Source organism: Hippocampus bargibanti, linkage group LG01 (assembly GCF_051943395.1).
Source record: "Hippocampus bargibanti isolate YZ-2025 linkage group LG01, ASM5194339v1, whole genome shotgun sequence".
NCBI lineage: Eukaryota > Metazoa > Chordata > Actinopteri > Syngnathiformes > Syngnathidae > Hippocampus > Hippocampus bargibanti.
This window is the reverse complement of record NC_142734.1, coordinates 34440340-34457010: the sequence shown is the minus strand read 5'-3', so window position 1 is coordinate 34457010 and position 16671 is coordinate 34440340. Positions and strand designations below refer to the sequence as shown.

Genomic DNA, 16671 nt, shown 5'->3' with positions numbered 1-16671 from the left:
CAAAGTAAACAAATTCAATAACTGGGATAAGACTAGTAAAAATAGTAAAATAGTTTTCATTTGCACAGAGATATTTAGTATACCTCAGAATAAAGCATTTTATTATTTATCATTTCTTACTGAATTTTAAAATCATATTAATAATTTTAGATTGAAATTAATCTCGGTTTATTTTTTAGGATAATCAGAAGTAGATCCTTTTAAAAATCTGAGCTGTACTTCGTTGTCGCCTGACATAAAAGAGTCCTCGGCGCAGAACAATGACGTCGGCAAATAATGGCTCAATGGCAGCTCTTTGTCAGTGCGCTGTTCTTGTGAAACATTTTATGTCTAATTTGCACCCGAATGTGGGTTTTCTGAAATCATCAACTTGAAGGTATGATTTCGGTATATTTTTTCTTCGATGCGAACACAGTATCTCGATAGGAAGTTACTACATATCTTAATTTGTACTCCGATACCGGATGTCAACAATGTGTATGGTTCCAACTTGAGCATATAGCACAGTATGTAGTATTGTATAACATTTATAAGGATTGGCTTCTGCCTTTTGAATGCGAATGCAGTTTAAACATTGTATTTGAAAAGAAGTCGCGTGTGAAAGTCGAATACTATTTACAGTATTGCTTTGCTTGCTCACAGTTAGTTATCAACAACACATTTAGGTTACATCGACTACTAATAGAGAGATTGGTAGATTGATAGACGGACTCTATAATATTTTCGGAGATGACCTTATTAAGGACACGCAGTTCAGATGACAATTAATTCATGAACAATTGATTTTATTCCATATTGAATACTTATCGTTTTTCTTCCTACGACACAGAGAACAGAGCCGCAGCTGCGATGCCTCCACACACGGCCCTTATATGCGATCCAAAGATTGCTTTTGCCTACCTGCGACCAGCTTGTGTCAGGCTGACCCGTGTGCCGACTTTCAACCATGTTGAGACATTGAGTGCACAGTTAAAGGAGGTCAACGATGCTACCCTGCAGCAGCTCCAAGATTATGTCCTCTTCCCTCTCCGCTTTGTGCTCAAAGTGCCTGGACCCAAGAAGGACAAAGTGGTGCAAGCTGTGGTTGAAGCTATGAGTCACGTCCTCGAGAATACCTGCATTCGGACCTGGCAAACCCTCCATGAACTCTTCTCAGAGCTCTGCCTCTGCCTCTGTTCACCAGATAATCCTGGGAAACCTGCCGATACATCAGAAGAGCTCAAATTAACCGTGCTGAGATGCCTGAATGCCTTGTTTCATGCTGCGTTTGAAGATATTGTATTCAAATTTTTCGAAACCACAATGCTACCTGAGCTGGGAGCTGCCATTTCACTTCTTCTGGCTTTGGCCGAGAAGGAGAAATCTAGAGCTGTTCAAATAGCATCCTTGAAGGTTCTTCAGGTATTGACTCTGCAGTGTGACTGCAATGAGGAACATGTCGTCCCTTCCTCACAAGAGTGGGAAGCCATTGGCAATGCCCTGGCTTCATTTTTACCTGGAGTTACTATGACAGTAGCCCGGATCATTACAGGCGATGTCAGACAAGGTCATGGAGTCACTGTTAGGGCTGTCAAGGTACCATTTAAATTCCTTTTCAACGTCAAAGCTGCAAAGGCAACTTTTTTAACCAGTTGTTTTCTAGACTGAAGATTAATGATAGTGCATTTTAAGAAAATACATGTCATTTTACGCTCTTTGCCATTTCAGGTTTGGTCCAGGACTGTCGGTCTTGTCATGGAAGATTCTCAGCTTCAGTCCAATGAGCCAGTTAAATCTCCCACTGTGGATCCGGGGAAGATTGGCCAGTTGATGGTCCATCGCACACTGGACTGGGCGAAAACCACATCAGAAAAGCTCTGCTTGCTCCTGAAGAAGGTCATCTCAAGCACGGTGGCACATCAGCACTGGAGAGTTCGACTGGAGGTGGTGGAACTGGCAAAGCACCTGCTGGACAGGTGCAGTCAGGCTTTGGGAGAGTGTGTTGGATTGCTTCTGGAAGCGCTGGTGGGAGCGATTAATGATGAAGAGCCCAGAGTCAGACAGAGGTTAGGTTTTTTTTTTTGGAGATGGGAGAGTGGGCGGGCTCAGCTAAATTATTTTGCTCATTCCTGGCAACTTTACTCATTTTTTCAGGTGTGAAGTTGCACTCAGAAAGGCTTCCCAGAAAAATCAGAAGTCCGAAAAAGATCTCAGCCGTAAAAACAGCTCTCAAACATTCACGGACGTCCTGTCAGAGAATCTCCACTCTTTGGCCACTTCTCTGCCCAGACTGATGCGCACCTCTGATGACCAGAAGAAGCTGTTTGTCCTGAATGTCTTTCTGGGTTATTTAAAGCTCCTCGGACCACTGGTATCTGTGGTGCTGAACTCAGCGGTGCACCTTGAGAGGATTTCCAAAGCTCTGATGCAGGTAACTGACAGATATTTTACACTGTATGAGAGGATATAACATGGGTGGAACCTGCCTCCAAATGACACCGCATTCTAAAATCTTATGCAAATAATCATGTTTTTTTTTTCAGATTATAAATGTTACATCATAAATATTTATAAATGGTATCTGCAGATGGCACTCAGCAGAATTTTCAGCTGTAATAATGTATCTATTTATTTATTTATTTATTTTAATTATATTTTTTCAGACAATTCTCCCGATGACAACAGATTGTTTGTACGGCGTGTAACAGAAAATGCACTGACGTCGCAACTCTATTAACTCATTCTCCGCCATTCCCGAATTTGTTTGGGTTTTCTTTTTTGCAGAGGGGTGCCGACAAAGCACTGGTCAGACCACTGGCAGTGTTTTTTTTCCTTCCCACGAGGGGGCAGAATTTGCCTTTTGTACAACCACCTCCATTTCAGCTAACTCCAGATTCATCTACATTATTTAGAAATGAACTCTTAATTTCTGATGAAAGAAGAGGGTGTAAGATTTATTACTCTGCATTGAATGTTTTTGTAGTCCTAAAAGTCAATATTCTGTGGGTTTGAGTGAAAATGACAAAAACCCAAGCACTGGAGTGGACATATTTTTTTCGCATGTCTGGCAGTGACTTGGTTAAAATTTGGTGTAATTGTAAATCACACAAACAACATCAACAATGTGAAAATGAAGCAGACGATTGTACTGGTATACAGAAACATGAGATTTCTTCCCCAGCTGTACAAATACATTGCTGTTTTCACAGGTACTGGAGTTGGACGTCACCGATGTCCGGATTATAGAAGAACGAGGTCACAACACTACAATAGAACCAAACTCAAGCTCCCAGCACTCGGCTCACATCCGGAGGAAGCATTTTCTGTTCTTTACAGATGAGAAAATCTTTTCTGTGCTCACTGAAATCTGTCAGTTTTTAGGTATGCCGAATATTCTTTCAACGTCACCTGTCTGTCAACATCCTATGGAGTAATTTCCCTGCAATGGATTTGTAGGTCACCATGGCAACATTTTTCTGCTGGCGGACTTCTTCTTGGATCTGTACCGCCAGTCCTCGGCGTACAGGAAGCAGGCCGCCATGGTTCTCAATGAAATCATCCGAGGGGCTGCCGGCGTCACAGAGGCTGAAAGCGGAGGGCTTCCTTCCTCCCGGGAAGACCTCAAAGCCGTTGTGATGCTGGTCATGGAGGAATACGTCAGCCTGAACAACTGGCACTTGATCACAGTCAATGAGGAAAGTGACAATGGTGGACTGGACCAACAGGTAAGGAGAGAGACGCCTTTCTAATACCTACATATTTTTTTAAATGTAATATTTATGTATTTTTATTTATGTATTTATTTATCCATATATTTATTTCTGCATTTATTTATATCCAAACAGAAAGAAAGGTGAGGTCATGGTAAACAGGTACAGTAATGCGCTTAAAAAATCAACTGTAATGGGAAAATGCTGTAAAAGTTATTCATATCAGTTAACATTGTTTATAATAATTTACATTATATAGTATATTATTTAGATTATATACTACAGGTAACATCCGACTTACGACCACGTTCCGTTCCGATAAAACGGTCGTAAATCAAACAGTCGTAAGTCGAAACCCATTCGACTTTTTGTATTTTATACTATTATATATCAAACTATTTACAGTTCATTTATAAATGTTATAACTTTAAGTGTCATTTTAATCATTTTATATTTCGTATTATCGATTTTCATTACTGTATACCTGTACCTGTAATGTATACCAAACTGTTTACTGTACAGTTTATTTATAAATGTTATACATTTTAGTGTCGTTTTTATCATTTTATATTCCAGATTATGGATTTTTATTACTGTATACCAGTGCTGTTTACTGTACAGTTTATTTATACATTTTATACTTACCTTTTAGTTTCTGCGCACATGCGTTGTGCTGACCCAAATATGCACGGCTTCCCACACATGCGCGCTGTTGAAAAATCACTCTCCCTGCTAACGGAGAAGCCAGAAGAGCTCGCCCGACACACACTCTCGGAGTCAGGCGGACGCCGAAGGAAAACAAGCAGTGTACAGTACTACAGGAGATGTATCTGTGCTGTATAACTACTGTACTGAGTGTAGTCACGCGGTAGATTGCTGTGCGAGAGTGAGATGCTGGCTGGCCAAAATTGTAGTACGCGTTGCCGGCTGCTAGCACATTGCGGTGCCAGGTGTAGAATAAAAATAATTTTTAAAAAGGGTCTTGTGCTCGTAAGTCACGCCAGTCGTAAATCGGATGTTACCTGTATAGTAGATCTTTTCCCCAAAATGTTTATGTTAAATATTTGTGTGAAATTTACAATACTTCCAATTAAAAACTCCAATCAAAACGTTTATGAAAAAAAATGTAATTGTTATAGAAAATAAATTGATGAATTCAAGTTTGAGTTATTACCACTCATTAAAAATTAAAAAGATTAACCTAAATGGAAAAACGGCACCCCATCTTATGTTTAAAAACTATTGCTTTCCCTCACGAATTTCACATTCATAGAGCTGTACATTGCATTACCGGTTACTCCCCCCAAAAACAAAACAACATTAAAATAAAACTAACCACTGTCATCCATAACGATTGTCCATTTTCTATCCATAGCTGCTGAAGCCGCCAGTCCTGCTTCCAATATCCAACAGTCCCGCTAATCCTCTCCAAGTCATCTCTCCCTCCTGTGCCTCGTCGCCCACCTCAACAGTCCGCCAGCTCAATAGTAACATCTGGCAGTTGTGCATCCAGCTGGAGGGTGTGGCCTGCTTCGCTCAAGCCCTTGGACACGATTTCCGTCCCCTACTAATGACATCACTGTACCCCGTGCTTGAGAAAGCGGGCGAGGAGACACTTTTGATCCGCCAAGCAGCTCTGGACTCCATGTGGGACATCAGCAAGGCTTGTGGCTACTTGTCCATAAAGGACTTGATTAACGAAAACTCGGACTATCTGCTCAATGACATCTCACTTAACTTGCAGAGGCTCAGCCAGCATCCGCAGGTAACTTTGAACATATTTTTGCCTTGTAAATTATTTTTTTTCCCCACCTTATGACCACCGTTATGACAAACCGTCACTTTTGGTGTTATTATGAGCAGTCTGGACTGAAGAGCAGTAGAGAGACTCATTGTGCAGATCTAAAGTCATGATGTATGAATTCAACATACTTCTTTGACAGCAATGACTACTTTCTTATTAGCCAGTTTGTTGCTTCAAACTTCTTAGAGTGCAGAAAGAGTACAAAAATAAGCTCGGCTGTAACCCCTGAAGTAGAAAAGATCTGTCACTAATTGTCAATCATTCTATTTTCTGTCTTTTCTCGAAAGCAGACACCACAGCAATTAATTTCTCTGAACAAATGTGGGACATTGTCGAACTGCAGGACTTAGAAGGCTGATTTAGAAACATGGATCAATATTCAGCTTTCTTGGAAAAATTCATTTACATTTTCTGTAGAGCACTTTTTTACAAACTGCAGTTTTGAAAGCTACATACAAATAAAGCTGCATTGTATTGGATTCTCGTTACCGTAGCTCCATCTAGTGAAGGCATTGTGCTACCGCAACTGGTATTGTAGCTTCAATTCTTACAAAGTGGTGCATGGTGCGTATATGAAAACAATTTTTAAATAGGCCAAAGCGCCTTATTGTCCAGAAAATATGGCACTCTCCAATTTTTTTTCTTCTATGACTTTGTCGTGTTGTCCAGGCTCCCCGAGTGCTGACTGTGATATTGACTCACTCTGATGGCACTTTGCTGCCCCTGGTGCGAGACATCATCCAGGACGTACTCACGGCTCTTGACCTCAGCTACGATCACACGGCCTCCGTCTTCTCTTCGGTTCTGCTCGCACTCATGAAAGCGCTTGGTAAGCTCTCACGAGTGATGTCACAGTGTTTACGCAAGGCTCATCCTGTTGTCACACCACAATGGTGGATACAAATGAGAGAAAATATCCTTCTCAACGTTTTTGGCATCCATGCATCAAAAACTAAATTTGGTCAGTGTGCTATGAAACAGCTAGACTAGCAAGACAGATAGCTAGATAGATAGATAGATAGCTGTGCATGGATGGATAGATCTAGATAAATGGAGATATAGATATTTCTATATGTATTTTAAAGGACAACCGACGTCTCCGGACAAGTTGTGTCCATAATTTGTAAAATGGCTTCAAATGACTTCTACTGAGTGTATTTTACAAAGATTCCACCACATATAGCTATATTTTATGTTTTAAGACTTGCGCTGAATATTCCGGAAGTCTTGTTTTTGAGTTGGTGACGAGTCCGTACGTGACGTCACTGAAGGAACGTCCCTGACCGAAAAAAGGACACATTGTAGCAGTCTTTCCATCACGTCAATGCATTTTGCTGTACTTGTTTGGTGTGAAAATTTCGTGTTGCACCAAAAAAAAGACAGAAGAGGGCGACAAAGCTCCGTGTAAGGAATTAATCAGCATGTGGAAACGGCCTGATTAATTCCTTACACGGAGCTTTGTCGCCATTTTCTGCCTCTTTTTTAGTGCTACATTCCCCCCCCCCCCCCATATTGCCTCAAAATGGCACGGAATAAATTATTTAATCGATTGCAAACATGTATGCTTTCCTTTTCAGAACTATTTGAATCATATTCATAACTGGACAAGTAACAAGAAAGCATATTCTCCAAATCTGAAGCCATTGTTTTGATTCTCCAGCAAGGCAAGACGTCTTGGCGTGACACCACGAACAAGGGGGCGGGACCTTCTGAAACTGGCCACTTTTCATTTTTTTGCAGATTTTGGATACTTTAAGTCATTTTTATTGGTGTTTTGCATTTGACTAAAAATATCATTGTGCGTGTTTTGGGTATTTTAGATTCTATAAAACATTTTTTCTGATGTCAGTTAGGAAACAAAAAAGTGATGTTGGTTGTCCTTTAAATATTCTTGATTAGATTTGTATATTTTTTCACCATATGGGATGAAACACTGTCATCAAAGGCAAGACAAAGCACACCGCCTCATCCAATTTATATTCCTGTGTGCTTTTCTTCCAGCAAGGTGGTTTCCTTTGACATCTAGCAAAATCAAGCAGTCCAAACAGACACTCACTGGCCATGAAGTCTTCAACGTCCGCCAGTTCCTGCTGGACTACCGCAAACAGAAAGAGCTGGCAGAAGGCATCGGGATAGAGGAAGAGGACCCTCAAGACTTGGGTATGAATCTGCAGCTGCAAAACTAGAGCCAGCGTTTCAAATGTGTTTGGACGCTTTCAACCAAAAGTGCAACATTTTTTCTGGCTCAGTTATGTGTGCAAGGTACCATTTGTTGAGGGAGGGGGTCGAGGAATTTTCTATCTTCTAAGGTTACATCGGCGTCAGAGAAAAAGCAGACTTTTTACCAAGAGAACAATTTACCCAAATATTTTTTTTCGGGCCGCAGTAAGTAAATAAATTCATAGTTAGCTCATCCCTCAACAGAAATTCCCGCCATTTTCTGGATCCGTTTTGAATGTTTCTCCTTTTGCGTAGTAGGTCAATTGAAGATAAAGTAAGCATGGCCAGGATTTGTTTTTTTTGTCATTGTTTCGTTTGAAACAATCTGCTCATAAATAAAAAATATATCAATACAAATTTAAAAAAACTAATTTGCCGGTCAAACAAAAGGACGAAATTTTACGGACAAAATGGAGCCACTTGCACACAATCCGGACCCCTGAAATACCCTTTAAAGGACAACCGACGACTCCGTTGTGCCAAATTGTGTCCATAATTTATAAAATCACTTCACATGACTTGTACTAAGCGTATTTTACAAAGATTTCACCGCATATAGCTATATTTTACGTTTTAAGACTCGCACTGAATATTGAGGAAGTGTTTTTCATTTCACAAAAAATATCAGCCTGCGTGTTTTGGGTATTTTAGATGCTATAAAACGTTTTTCTGATGTCAGTTAGGAAACACAAAAATGGTGTCGGTTGTCCTTTGAGTTTGCATTTGATTCAAAACGCAAATCACGGCTCGACTGTTACACTAATTTCTAGTGTGAAAGTCCTTGCCTAGTGACATCTCACTGCCTTTTTCAGAAATTTCTCCTCCAACGGAATTTGAAGACAACGACAATACAGATAACCTTGATGTGAAAGCCGAACTTCCCACCCACCTCAGCATTACCAAAGATGTTATGGAGCGCTGCATTCATCTGCTGTCTGACTCAAATCTCTGCCTCCGACTCAAGGTTTTTTTTTTCCCCCTTTGATTTTTGATTAACGCTAGTAAACATAAAATACAACTGAACATTAATGCTAATTTAATGATGTAATATTGGCAACTTACACAGTATGCAATGTACACCTTGAATTCAGGGAATATTTTTTCAGACGATAAACCCATCAGGTACCCATACATCAAGCCAAACTGGCTGACATTTTTTTTAAGGTTGGTACCGCTTCACCTTGCGTTTTCCCTCAGATGCTGGATGTGCTGGAGCTGTGCATTAACGTGCTGAGCGAGAGGGAAAACGAATTGCTACCCATGGCCCATCGCTGCTGGCCCGCTCTGGTGCAGAGACTGACAGCCGACGACCCACTCGCCATTCTCAGAGCCTTCGGGGTACGTAAAGAAGTCATCGCGTGTGTTTAACATCTGCAAATCAGCTTCACATTTCACCTACATTCAGGTGAAGACTGTGTTTTTTTGTCACTATTTTTTGCTTCCAAACAATTCTTCATACATGTTCAAGTCATTCAATCTCATGACAGAATCATAATTTCCAGGTTTTGTGTACTTTGGGTGGCACCTGTGGCGACTTCCTGAGGATGAGGGTCTCCAAGGAGATTTTGCCAAAGCTGACCACCTCTTTGACTAAACAGGCACCCGTTAGTGCCAAAGCAGGACCCGTCTACACTCACACTCTCGCCTACAAACTGCAGCTGGCGGTACTGGAGGGACTGGGTTCGCTGTGCCAGAGCTTGGACTTGGGTGAGTGGAAAGTGGAAAAACACACACACACACACACACACACACACACACACACACACACACACACACACACACACACACGCACACGTCCACACGCAGTTGTACCACCAGATGTCAGACTTACACAATGGTAGAAAACATTTCTCCCTTGAAGGCTTACTCGACAATCATCCGGAATTCTTTCCATGAACAAATGAATACAAGCCGATGCTATTTTATTTGTATTTGCGTCCAGATACACAAAATATGTATATAATAAATACAATTGAAATTAAAAAAAAAATAATGCATGAAAGTATTGACTTTGCATGTCAATATTGCTCCTTAACTCATTCACTGCCAGACATTTGCAAAAATGTGTTCACTCCAGTTCCAGGGTTTTTGTCATTTTCACTCGAATTGCAGTACCCAAAGAATATTGAGTTTCATAAACATTCAATGCAGCGAAATTAGAAGGAAAACACATAAATAACGCGATGGTGAATCGTGTGTTGCACCAAGACAACTATTTGATATTCGCTGACACAAATTCCCAGCCCATTTCCAACGGAGCATTGTCGCCATCTTCTGCATTTTCTAGGTGGTACATTTCTGTCCAGATGCCTCAAAATGATATGGAATAACTTCTGTAATCGATTGCAAACCTTTTCAGAACTATTTGAATTATGTTCATAACTGGATGAGTAACAAGAAATCATCTCCTGCGAATCTGAAGCCATTGTTTTGATTCTCGAGCAAGGCAAGACGTCTAGGCGTGACGTCACAAACTGGAGGGGTGAGCATGTAACTGAGCAGCAGAGAAGAGAAACAGTCTGCGGCCGCATGCCGCTTTACTCGTGTGAATACCGATTTGGCTCCGGCTCGCCTTTGAGACGCCTGCGGCAAGCCAATTAGAATGACTCAGTCATACAGCGAGCCGCGGACAGGAGGAAAATGATCCCCCCCTCCCCCTCCTTCCTGGTCACTGGGCTTCTGCTTCCCACTGCCACCTTTTCTTCATTTTCCACCGAGCTACTTGACGCTACCTGAGTATTTGTGTGCTCCTCGCAATCCATCCACAAAGAAAGTGGTCAGGAGTGGAAGCAGCAGCCGATAGAATGGAAGAAAAGCGGACGCGAAGTGGCAGGCGAATAATCCCATTGAAGTCAGAAATGTGGCCCGCTTCTTTTTATTCCTGACACGCCGGCGTGTGTGGGGAAATCGTTTTGAAATGAAGCTTGAAAGAAGCCCATTTTGCACCTAAGGGAATGGTTAAAGGACAACCGACATCACTTTTTTGTTTCCTAACTGACATCAGAAAAACATTTTATAGCATCTAAAATACCCAAAACATGCAGTATGATATATTTAGTCAAATGCAAAACACCAATAAAAATGACTTAAAGTGTCCAAAATCTGCACACAAAAAAAACCCCCGGAAGTGGCCAGTTTCAGAAGTCCCGTTTCAGAAGTGCTGGAGAATCAAAACCATGGATTCAGATTCGGAGAAGATGCTTTCTTGTTACTCATCCAGTTATGAATATGATTCAAATAGTTCTGAAGAGGAAAGCATACATGTTCACAATCGATTAAAGAATTTATTCCGTGCCATTTTGAGGCAATAGTGGGGGGGAAATGTAGCACCAAAAAGAGGCAGAAAATGGCGTTCAAGCTTCTGTGAGGAATTAATCAGCCCTTTTCCACAGGCTGATAAATTCCTTCATTGGAGCTTTGTCGCCCTCTTCTGCCTCTTTTTTGGTGCTACACGAAGTTTTCAGACCAAACAAAGTACAGCAAAATGCATTGACGTGATGGAAGGACTACTACAATGTGTCCTTTTTTCAGTCAGGGGCGTTCCTTCAGTGACGTAACGTGAGGACTCATCACCAACTCAAAAACAAGTTTTCCGGAATATTCAGCGCGAGTCTTAAAACGTAAAATATAGCTATATGTGGTGGAATCTTATTAAAATACGCTCAGGAGAAGTCATTTGAAGCCATTTTACAAATTATGGACACAACTTGTCCGGAGACGTCGGTTGTCCTTTAAGTGTCTGTCGGGGGGGATGCCCGTGTAGGTTGCAGGAGGGGGCGGGGGATAAAAAAAAGCGAGATTGGTTCGAAGCAAGGCAACATGGGAGGGAAAGAAAAGTGGGCATTTGGCAGGTTGGGGTGAGGCAAGGCGGCTCGACGGGCTTCAAATTGCTGCAAGAAGCCGGTGAGACATGAAACAAGTTCTGGTTAGGGTTTTCACACCGACTCGAACCTTTTTCGCCGCTTCAAAGAAAAAGGAGAGGGAAGCAGATGAAAGCGTGATAAGCACCCCGCTGTGAGTCTTGTTCCCTCATCCAGCTTTGCTACGGGCTTCAAAAATGCAACGTTTCCAAAATTCTCCTTTTTAACTCTTGGGTGGATGCCAACAAGGGATTTTATTTTTAGAAACAGTTTTTTTCACAGCGCATGGCATCTTATTGAAGAAGAATTGCTTGAGAATCACCCAGAGTTCTTCTATCCATATTTGTGTTGTATCGAGCCGAATAATTCAGCTCATGATGGATGGAGACGTCTTGCCTTGCTCTAGAATCAAAACAATGGCTTCAGAGTCGGAGAAGATGCTTTCTTGTTACTCATCCAGTTATGAATATGATTCAAATAATTCTGAAGAGGAAAGCATAAATGTTTGAAATTGATTAAAGGAGTCCTCCGATATCAATTTGAGCCGTCAAGGATAGCATGTAGTGTCCCAGAAATATTAAGGCAAAATAAAGAAAAATGACTCATGCAAAAGTATATTCAATATTTTTTCCTTTCAAGTTCAAGTCATGAACTTTCCAAATACGTACAAAACGTTTTTTTCTCGATTTCTGTTTGATTTTCCGGCCTTTGTTTTTACAGCTGAAGCAGATTTGGATGTTGTTAGTGAAGCGTGCCTGCCCTACCTGAGCTGCAAACAACCCTTCCGACTGCAACAAGCAAGCTTGAGGTAAACTCACTTCAGCTCATCATGACACCATGACACCATGACATCTTTGTGCATATCAGATTGAATTTCATGCCGTTTTTTTTTTCCTTTCCAGCGTTTTCCACCACTTGACCCAAGTGGATCCCGATGCTTTCTGGTTAATGTTAAATGAGCTCCACTGTCCATCCTCCTTCATTCCACCGCAGCCTGACCTGCAGCCCGTGCGGCTTAGCGGGATGGGAAGCCCCAGGGATGAATACTCGGACAATGTGCTCAAACTGCTGAGGGAGGAATTTGGCCAAACGGGTGACGAGTAGAGACGATTGTGATAAAACTACACCAATGGGCGTTCAGCGTAGAGGATCGAGCTGTGTACAGATGTAGACATTTTTACCCAAAGCTCTAATTTTATATAACTTTCATGTTAACCGTCTCAGATACGGACTGTGACACATGATTCTTTCCCCCCCCTCATTTTGCCCTGCAATCAACCCACCTCATCATGACTATGATTACATAAACTTGCGACCCGTTTATAAATAAATAAACACAACTATCAGTCGAACTTGAATCCAGCACATGAGGAACAAATGAAATGCATTACATGTAATTTCCATTCATCTGATCGTTATCTTGTACAGTGGACAGGGACCTCCGTTTACGAACACCTTGCCTTACGAACGTTTCGGTTTACGAACGTTAAATTTATGAAAATTAAACCTTGGCATACGCACTACTTTTCAGGATACTAGTAATAGTAATTTTCGGTGAAAGAACACCAAACCACACGACCGAACAGCGTCACTACCTTTCCACACCCCCTTTCTCTGAGTGCACACATTGTTCGTCTTCAAGGATTTATCACGGATACTTTTGCTGTTATGCGACCGAAAAAGACCCCACCATAGGCTCGTGTTCAGCCGAAGAAGACACAAAACAAGATTACAGTCGAGGAGAAGAAGGAGATCATTGAGAAACACGAACGAGGTGTGCATTTGTCTAACTTCACGGCCCAGTAGCAATATGCTAAGTCCACCATTGCTACCATCCTTCGCAACAAAGAAGCCATTAAAGGTGTGTGTGTTGCTAAAGGCATTTCCGTGCTGTCAAAGCTACGGTCTCTGGCAATAGCAGAGTTTGAAAAACTTCTGTTAATTTGGATTCACGAAAAGCAGCTAGCGGGCGACAGCGTGAATAAAGCAATTATATCCGAGAAAGCATGGCAAATTCACTCTGATATCGTCATGTGGCAACCTGGAAGTTCGCCATTTATTGATGATTTTAAAGCTAGCAATGGATGGTTTGAGAACTTTAAGCGCCGTCCCGGGATTCACTGCGTTACTCGTCATGGTGAGACAGCCAGTTCTGACAGTAAAGCTGCCGAAGCCTACAAGGGATCATTCCTCAAAATGGTAAAAGAAGAAGGCTACGTTCCTCAGCAAGTTATTTAATGCAGATGAGACCGGCCTTTTTTGGAAAGAGATGCCTAACTGGACTTTCATAACACAGGAAGAGAAGTCTGAACCACATTCCATCAAGCCATCAACGACCATCACAAAGGTAAATAAAACGACAGTACAGTTTATTTCTTTAATTACAGTCCTTATGGAATGTGACTCCTTCCAAACAGCAATTCCCTCCGACCTGCTACCCCATTCCATCAAGCCATCAACGACCATCACAAAGGTAAATAAAACGACTTTATTATCCAGCGCAGTGTATTTCTTTCATCACAATACAATAGCACATTTATTATACATAGAATTGTTTGTAGTTTTAAGGCTTATTTAGTTGAAAATTATATTTTATGGAGTCCTGAGAACGGATTATTGTCATTTTAATGGTTTCCTATGGGAAATTATTTTTTGGGATACACACTTTTCGCCTTACACACTCTGTCTGTGAACCAGTTAAGTGCGTAAGCCAAGGTCCCACTCTATTTCAAATAAATTAGCTTCTTGAATGATGAGCTGGTGACAGTCCGCGACTCAATATGCCCTTTTCCTGTAGTCGCAAGCTTTCATGCTCGGTCGAAAGTGTCATGAAGGAATCGCCAAGCAGGTAGTCAATCTGTCTGTCTATCCAAAAAGGGGCAACAATGCACTGGTAGTCTTTGAAAAGCCTTCTTGCTGCTGTTATTCACTGGAAGACGACATATCACCCATCACAGCTGCTGTTGCTCTTAAAGCCTTTGCCATTCAGGTTGCGTTTCAATAAAAGAGGCCCAGTCGCTCTCTATTATCGCATCACCTCTCCGGTCAGGTGGTGGTGGCGGTGGCCAGAGGGGCGGTTGTAAGCCTCCCACCACCTTCAGTGTGCCGTAATGAATGTACGAGGCCTCCGCTGTACGAGGAAACAACACCTTTTCCATTTAGGCGGCTTGACTTAATGTAAAGCAAATGTGGCACGCCGTCTCTTTATCTCATTGTGTGCCTCGGCTATTTATCCGCCTGCCAGGGCCTGACAACGGCACCATTAGTCACCAACGTCAACGCGGGTGGGCGGGGCCTCAGAGACACAAGCACCTGCAAAGGGTGCTGCCTTAATAATACACACATTTTTATGGCAAATTACCGTAATTTCCACGCTGTTGGGTACACCTAAAAGCTTTATTTTTTTTCCAAAAGATGACCACGCGCCCTATGATAAAACATTTCATTTATAAGCGCCTTTCAAAAGTCTCAAGGACACTTTACAGTCACAGGTGACGTTTTTCTGCGGGTGAGCAGTGGCAGCCACACGCGCCAGCGTTCAGTCAAACCGGAATAACTCAAATAGCCAGCCAGCTAATTGATAGCCAGCTATGTAGCCAGCCGTAATAGCTCGCCAGCTAACAGATAGCAAACTAGATAGAATTAAGGTATGTTTTCTAATCCAGTGTGCCTTTACGCCGGAAAATACGGTAAATTACGATGAGAGAAAAAAAATGAAGACTGCAAATAAATAAACTGGGTAGACAGACAGAAGTTTTACACACACTGTAGTACATTTAGTGCGGCCCGTGTCGACCTCACAGTGCAGCGGTTCAATTCCAGCTCTAGTCTGCCTATTTGCATGTTTGGCGTGGGTTTTCTCCTGGTATTTCGGTTGCTTCGCACATTGCAAAAACATGCATGGCAGGTTGACTGAACACTCTAAATTATCCCTCCCTTCGTCTCTGTATGGCCTGCGATTGTTCTAGCAACTGGTTCAGGATGTCCCCCGTCTACTGCCCGAAACAGTCGGCCGGGATAGGCTTCAACATACCTGTTAGGATAGCACATCGAAAGATGGTTCGATGGAGTTCATTTGTGTGTTAGTGCATAGTTTTAAAGGACAACCGACGTCACTTTTTTGTTTCCTAACTGACATTAGAAAAACGTTTTATAGCATCTAAAATACCCAAAACACGCAGTATGATATTTTTATTCAAATGAGTTCCTTCAGTGACGTCACGTACGGACTCGTTACTAACTCAAAAACAAGACTTCCGGAATATTCAGCGCGAGTCTTAAAACGTAAAATATAGCTATATGCGGTACAATCTTTGTAAAATACGCTCAGTAGAAGTCATTTGAAGCCATTTTACACATTATGGACACAACTTGTCCGGAGACGTGGGTTGTCCTTTAAGGGGCTGGAGCAAGTGATATGTAGCACCATAGCAACACTATTGCTATTGTAAAATGTGTCAAAAATCTTGCAACATTTCCTTAGAAGCAACAATGACACAATAATCAATGTTCATATACTATTTATTTTCTGTGTGGCATACATGTTAGCATGAGCTCAAATTGTTCTCCGAGCAATTTTACATGTTCCTTCTTATTTCCAGGACTAACCTTCAAATTGTAACAATCGGTGGAAGGATTCCGAAAGAGTGTTCTTCGGGGACTGTTGTTCGCTTGAATGAAGCAAAACTATCCACAAGGTCTTTGAGGCAAAATAGGCTGCGCGCTTACTCATCCGCATCATTGCAAAATATTCACTCCTGACTCGTCGGATCCCTTTGGAGCAAAGTGGAGTAACGTGTGGGCTGATGACCGGGCTCCACGCAAGCATGTACACGACAAGATTATTACTTGTCTCTTGAAGGACAACCGACACCATTTTTTTTTTCCTAACTGACATCAGAAAAACGTTTTATAGCATCTAAAATACCCAAAACACACAGGCTGATATTTTTTGTCAAATACAAAACAACAATAAAAATGAGTTAAAGTGTCCCAAAACTACTTCAAAATTGCGGTTTTAGAAGATCCCGCCCCCTTGTTCGTGACGTCACACCAGTAAGTCTTTGCCTTGCTCTAGAATCAAAACAATGGCTTCAGA

The 16671-nt window shown here is 41.7% G+C and overlaps 1 protein-coding gene across 1 annotated transcript; it reads left to right on the top strand.

Moving 5' to 3' along the window:
• Positions 1-238: 238 nt before the first annotated feature.
• On the top strand, positions 239-15169 carry tti1 (TELO2 interacting protein 1). The gene is made up of 14 exons (XM_089012782.1): positions 239-376; positions 830-1575; positions 1708-2045; positions 2134-2410; positions 3189-3360; positions 3436-3704; positions 5065-5454; positions 6163-6322; positions 7495-7653; positions 8526-8677; positions 8911-9051; positions 9216-9420; positions 12294-12381; positions 12476-15169. Exons 2-14 carry the CDS (start codon positions 850-852, stop codon positions 12675-12677), a joined length of 3279 nt encoding a protein of 1092 aa, XP_088868908.1. The 5' UTR covers positions 239-376; positions 830-849; the 3' UTR covers positions 12678-15169.
• The last annotated feature ends 1502 nt before the right edge of the window (positions 15170-16671 follow it).

Coding starts and splice junctions, on each gene's coding strand:
- tti1 (XM_089012782.1), top strand. CDS start 850: ATGCCTCCACACACGGCCCTTATATGCGATCCAAAGATTGCTTTTGCC. Junction 1,576..1,707: donor TCACTGTTAGGGCTGTCAAG/GTACCATTTAAA, acceptor TTGCCATTTCAG/GTTTGGTCCAGGACTGTCGG. Junction 9,052..9,215: donor CCATTCTCAGAGCCTTCGGG/GTACGTAAAGAA, acceptor CATAATTTCCAG/GTTTTGTGTACTTTGGGTGG.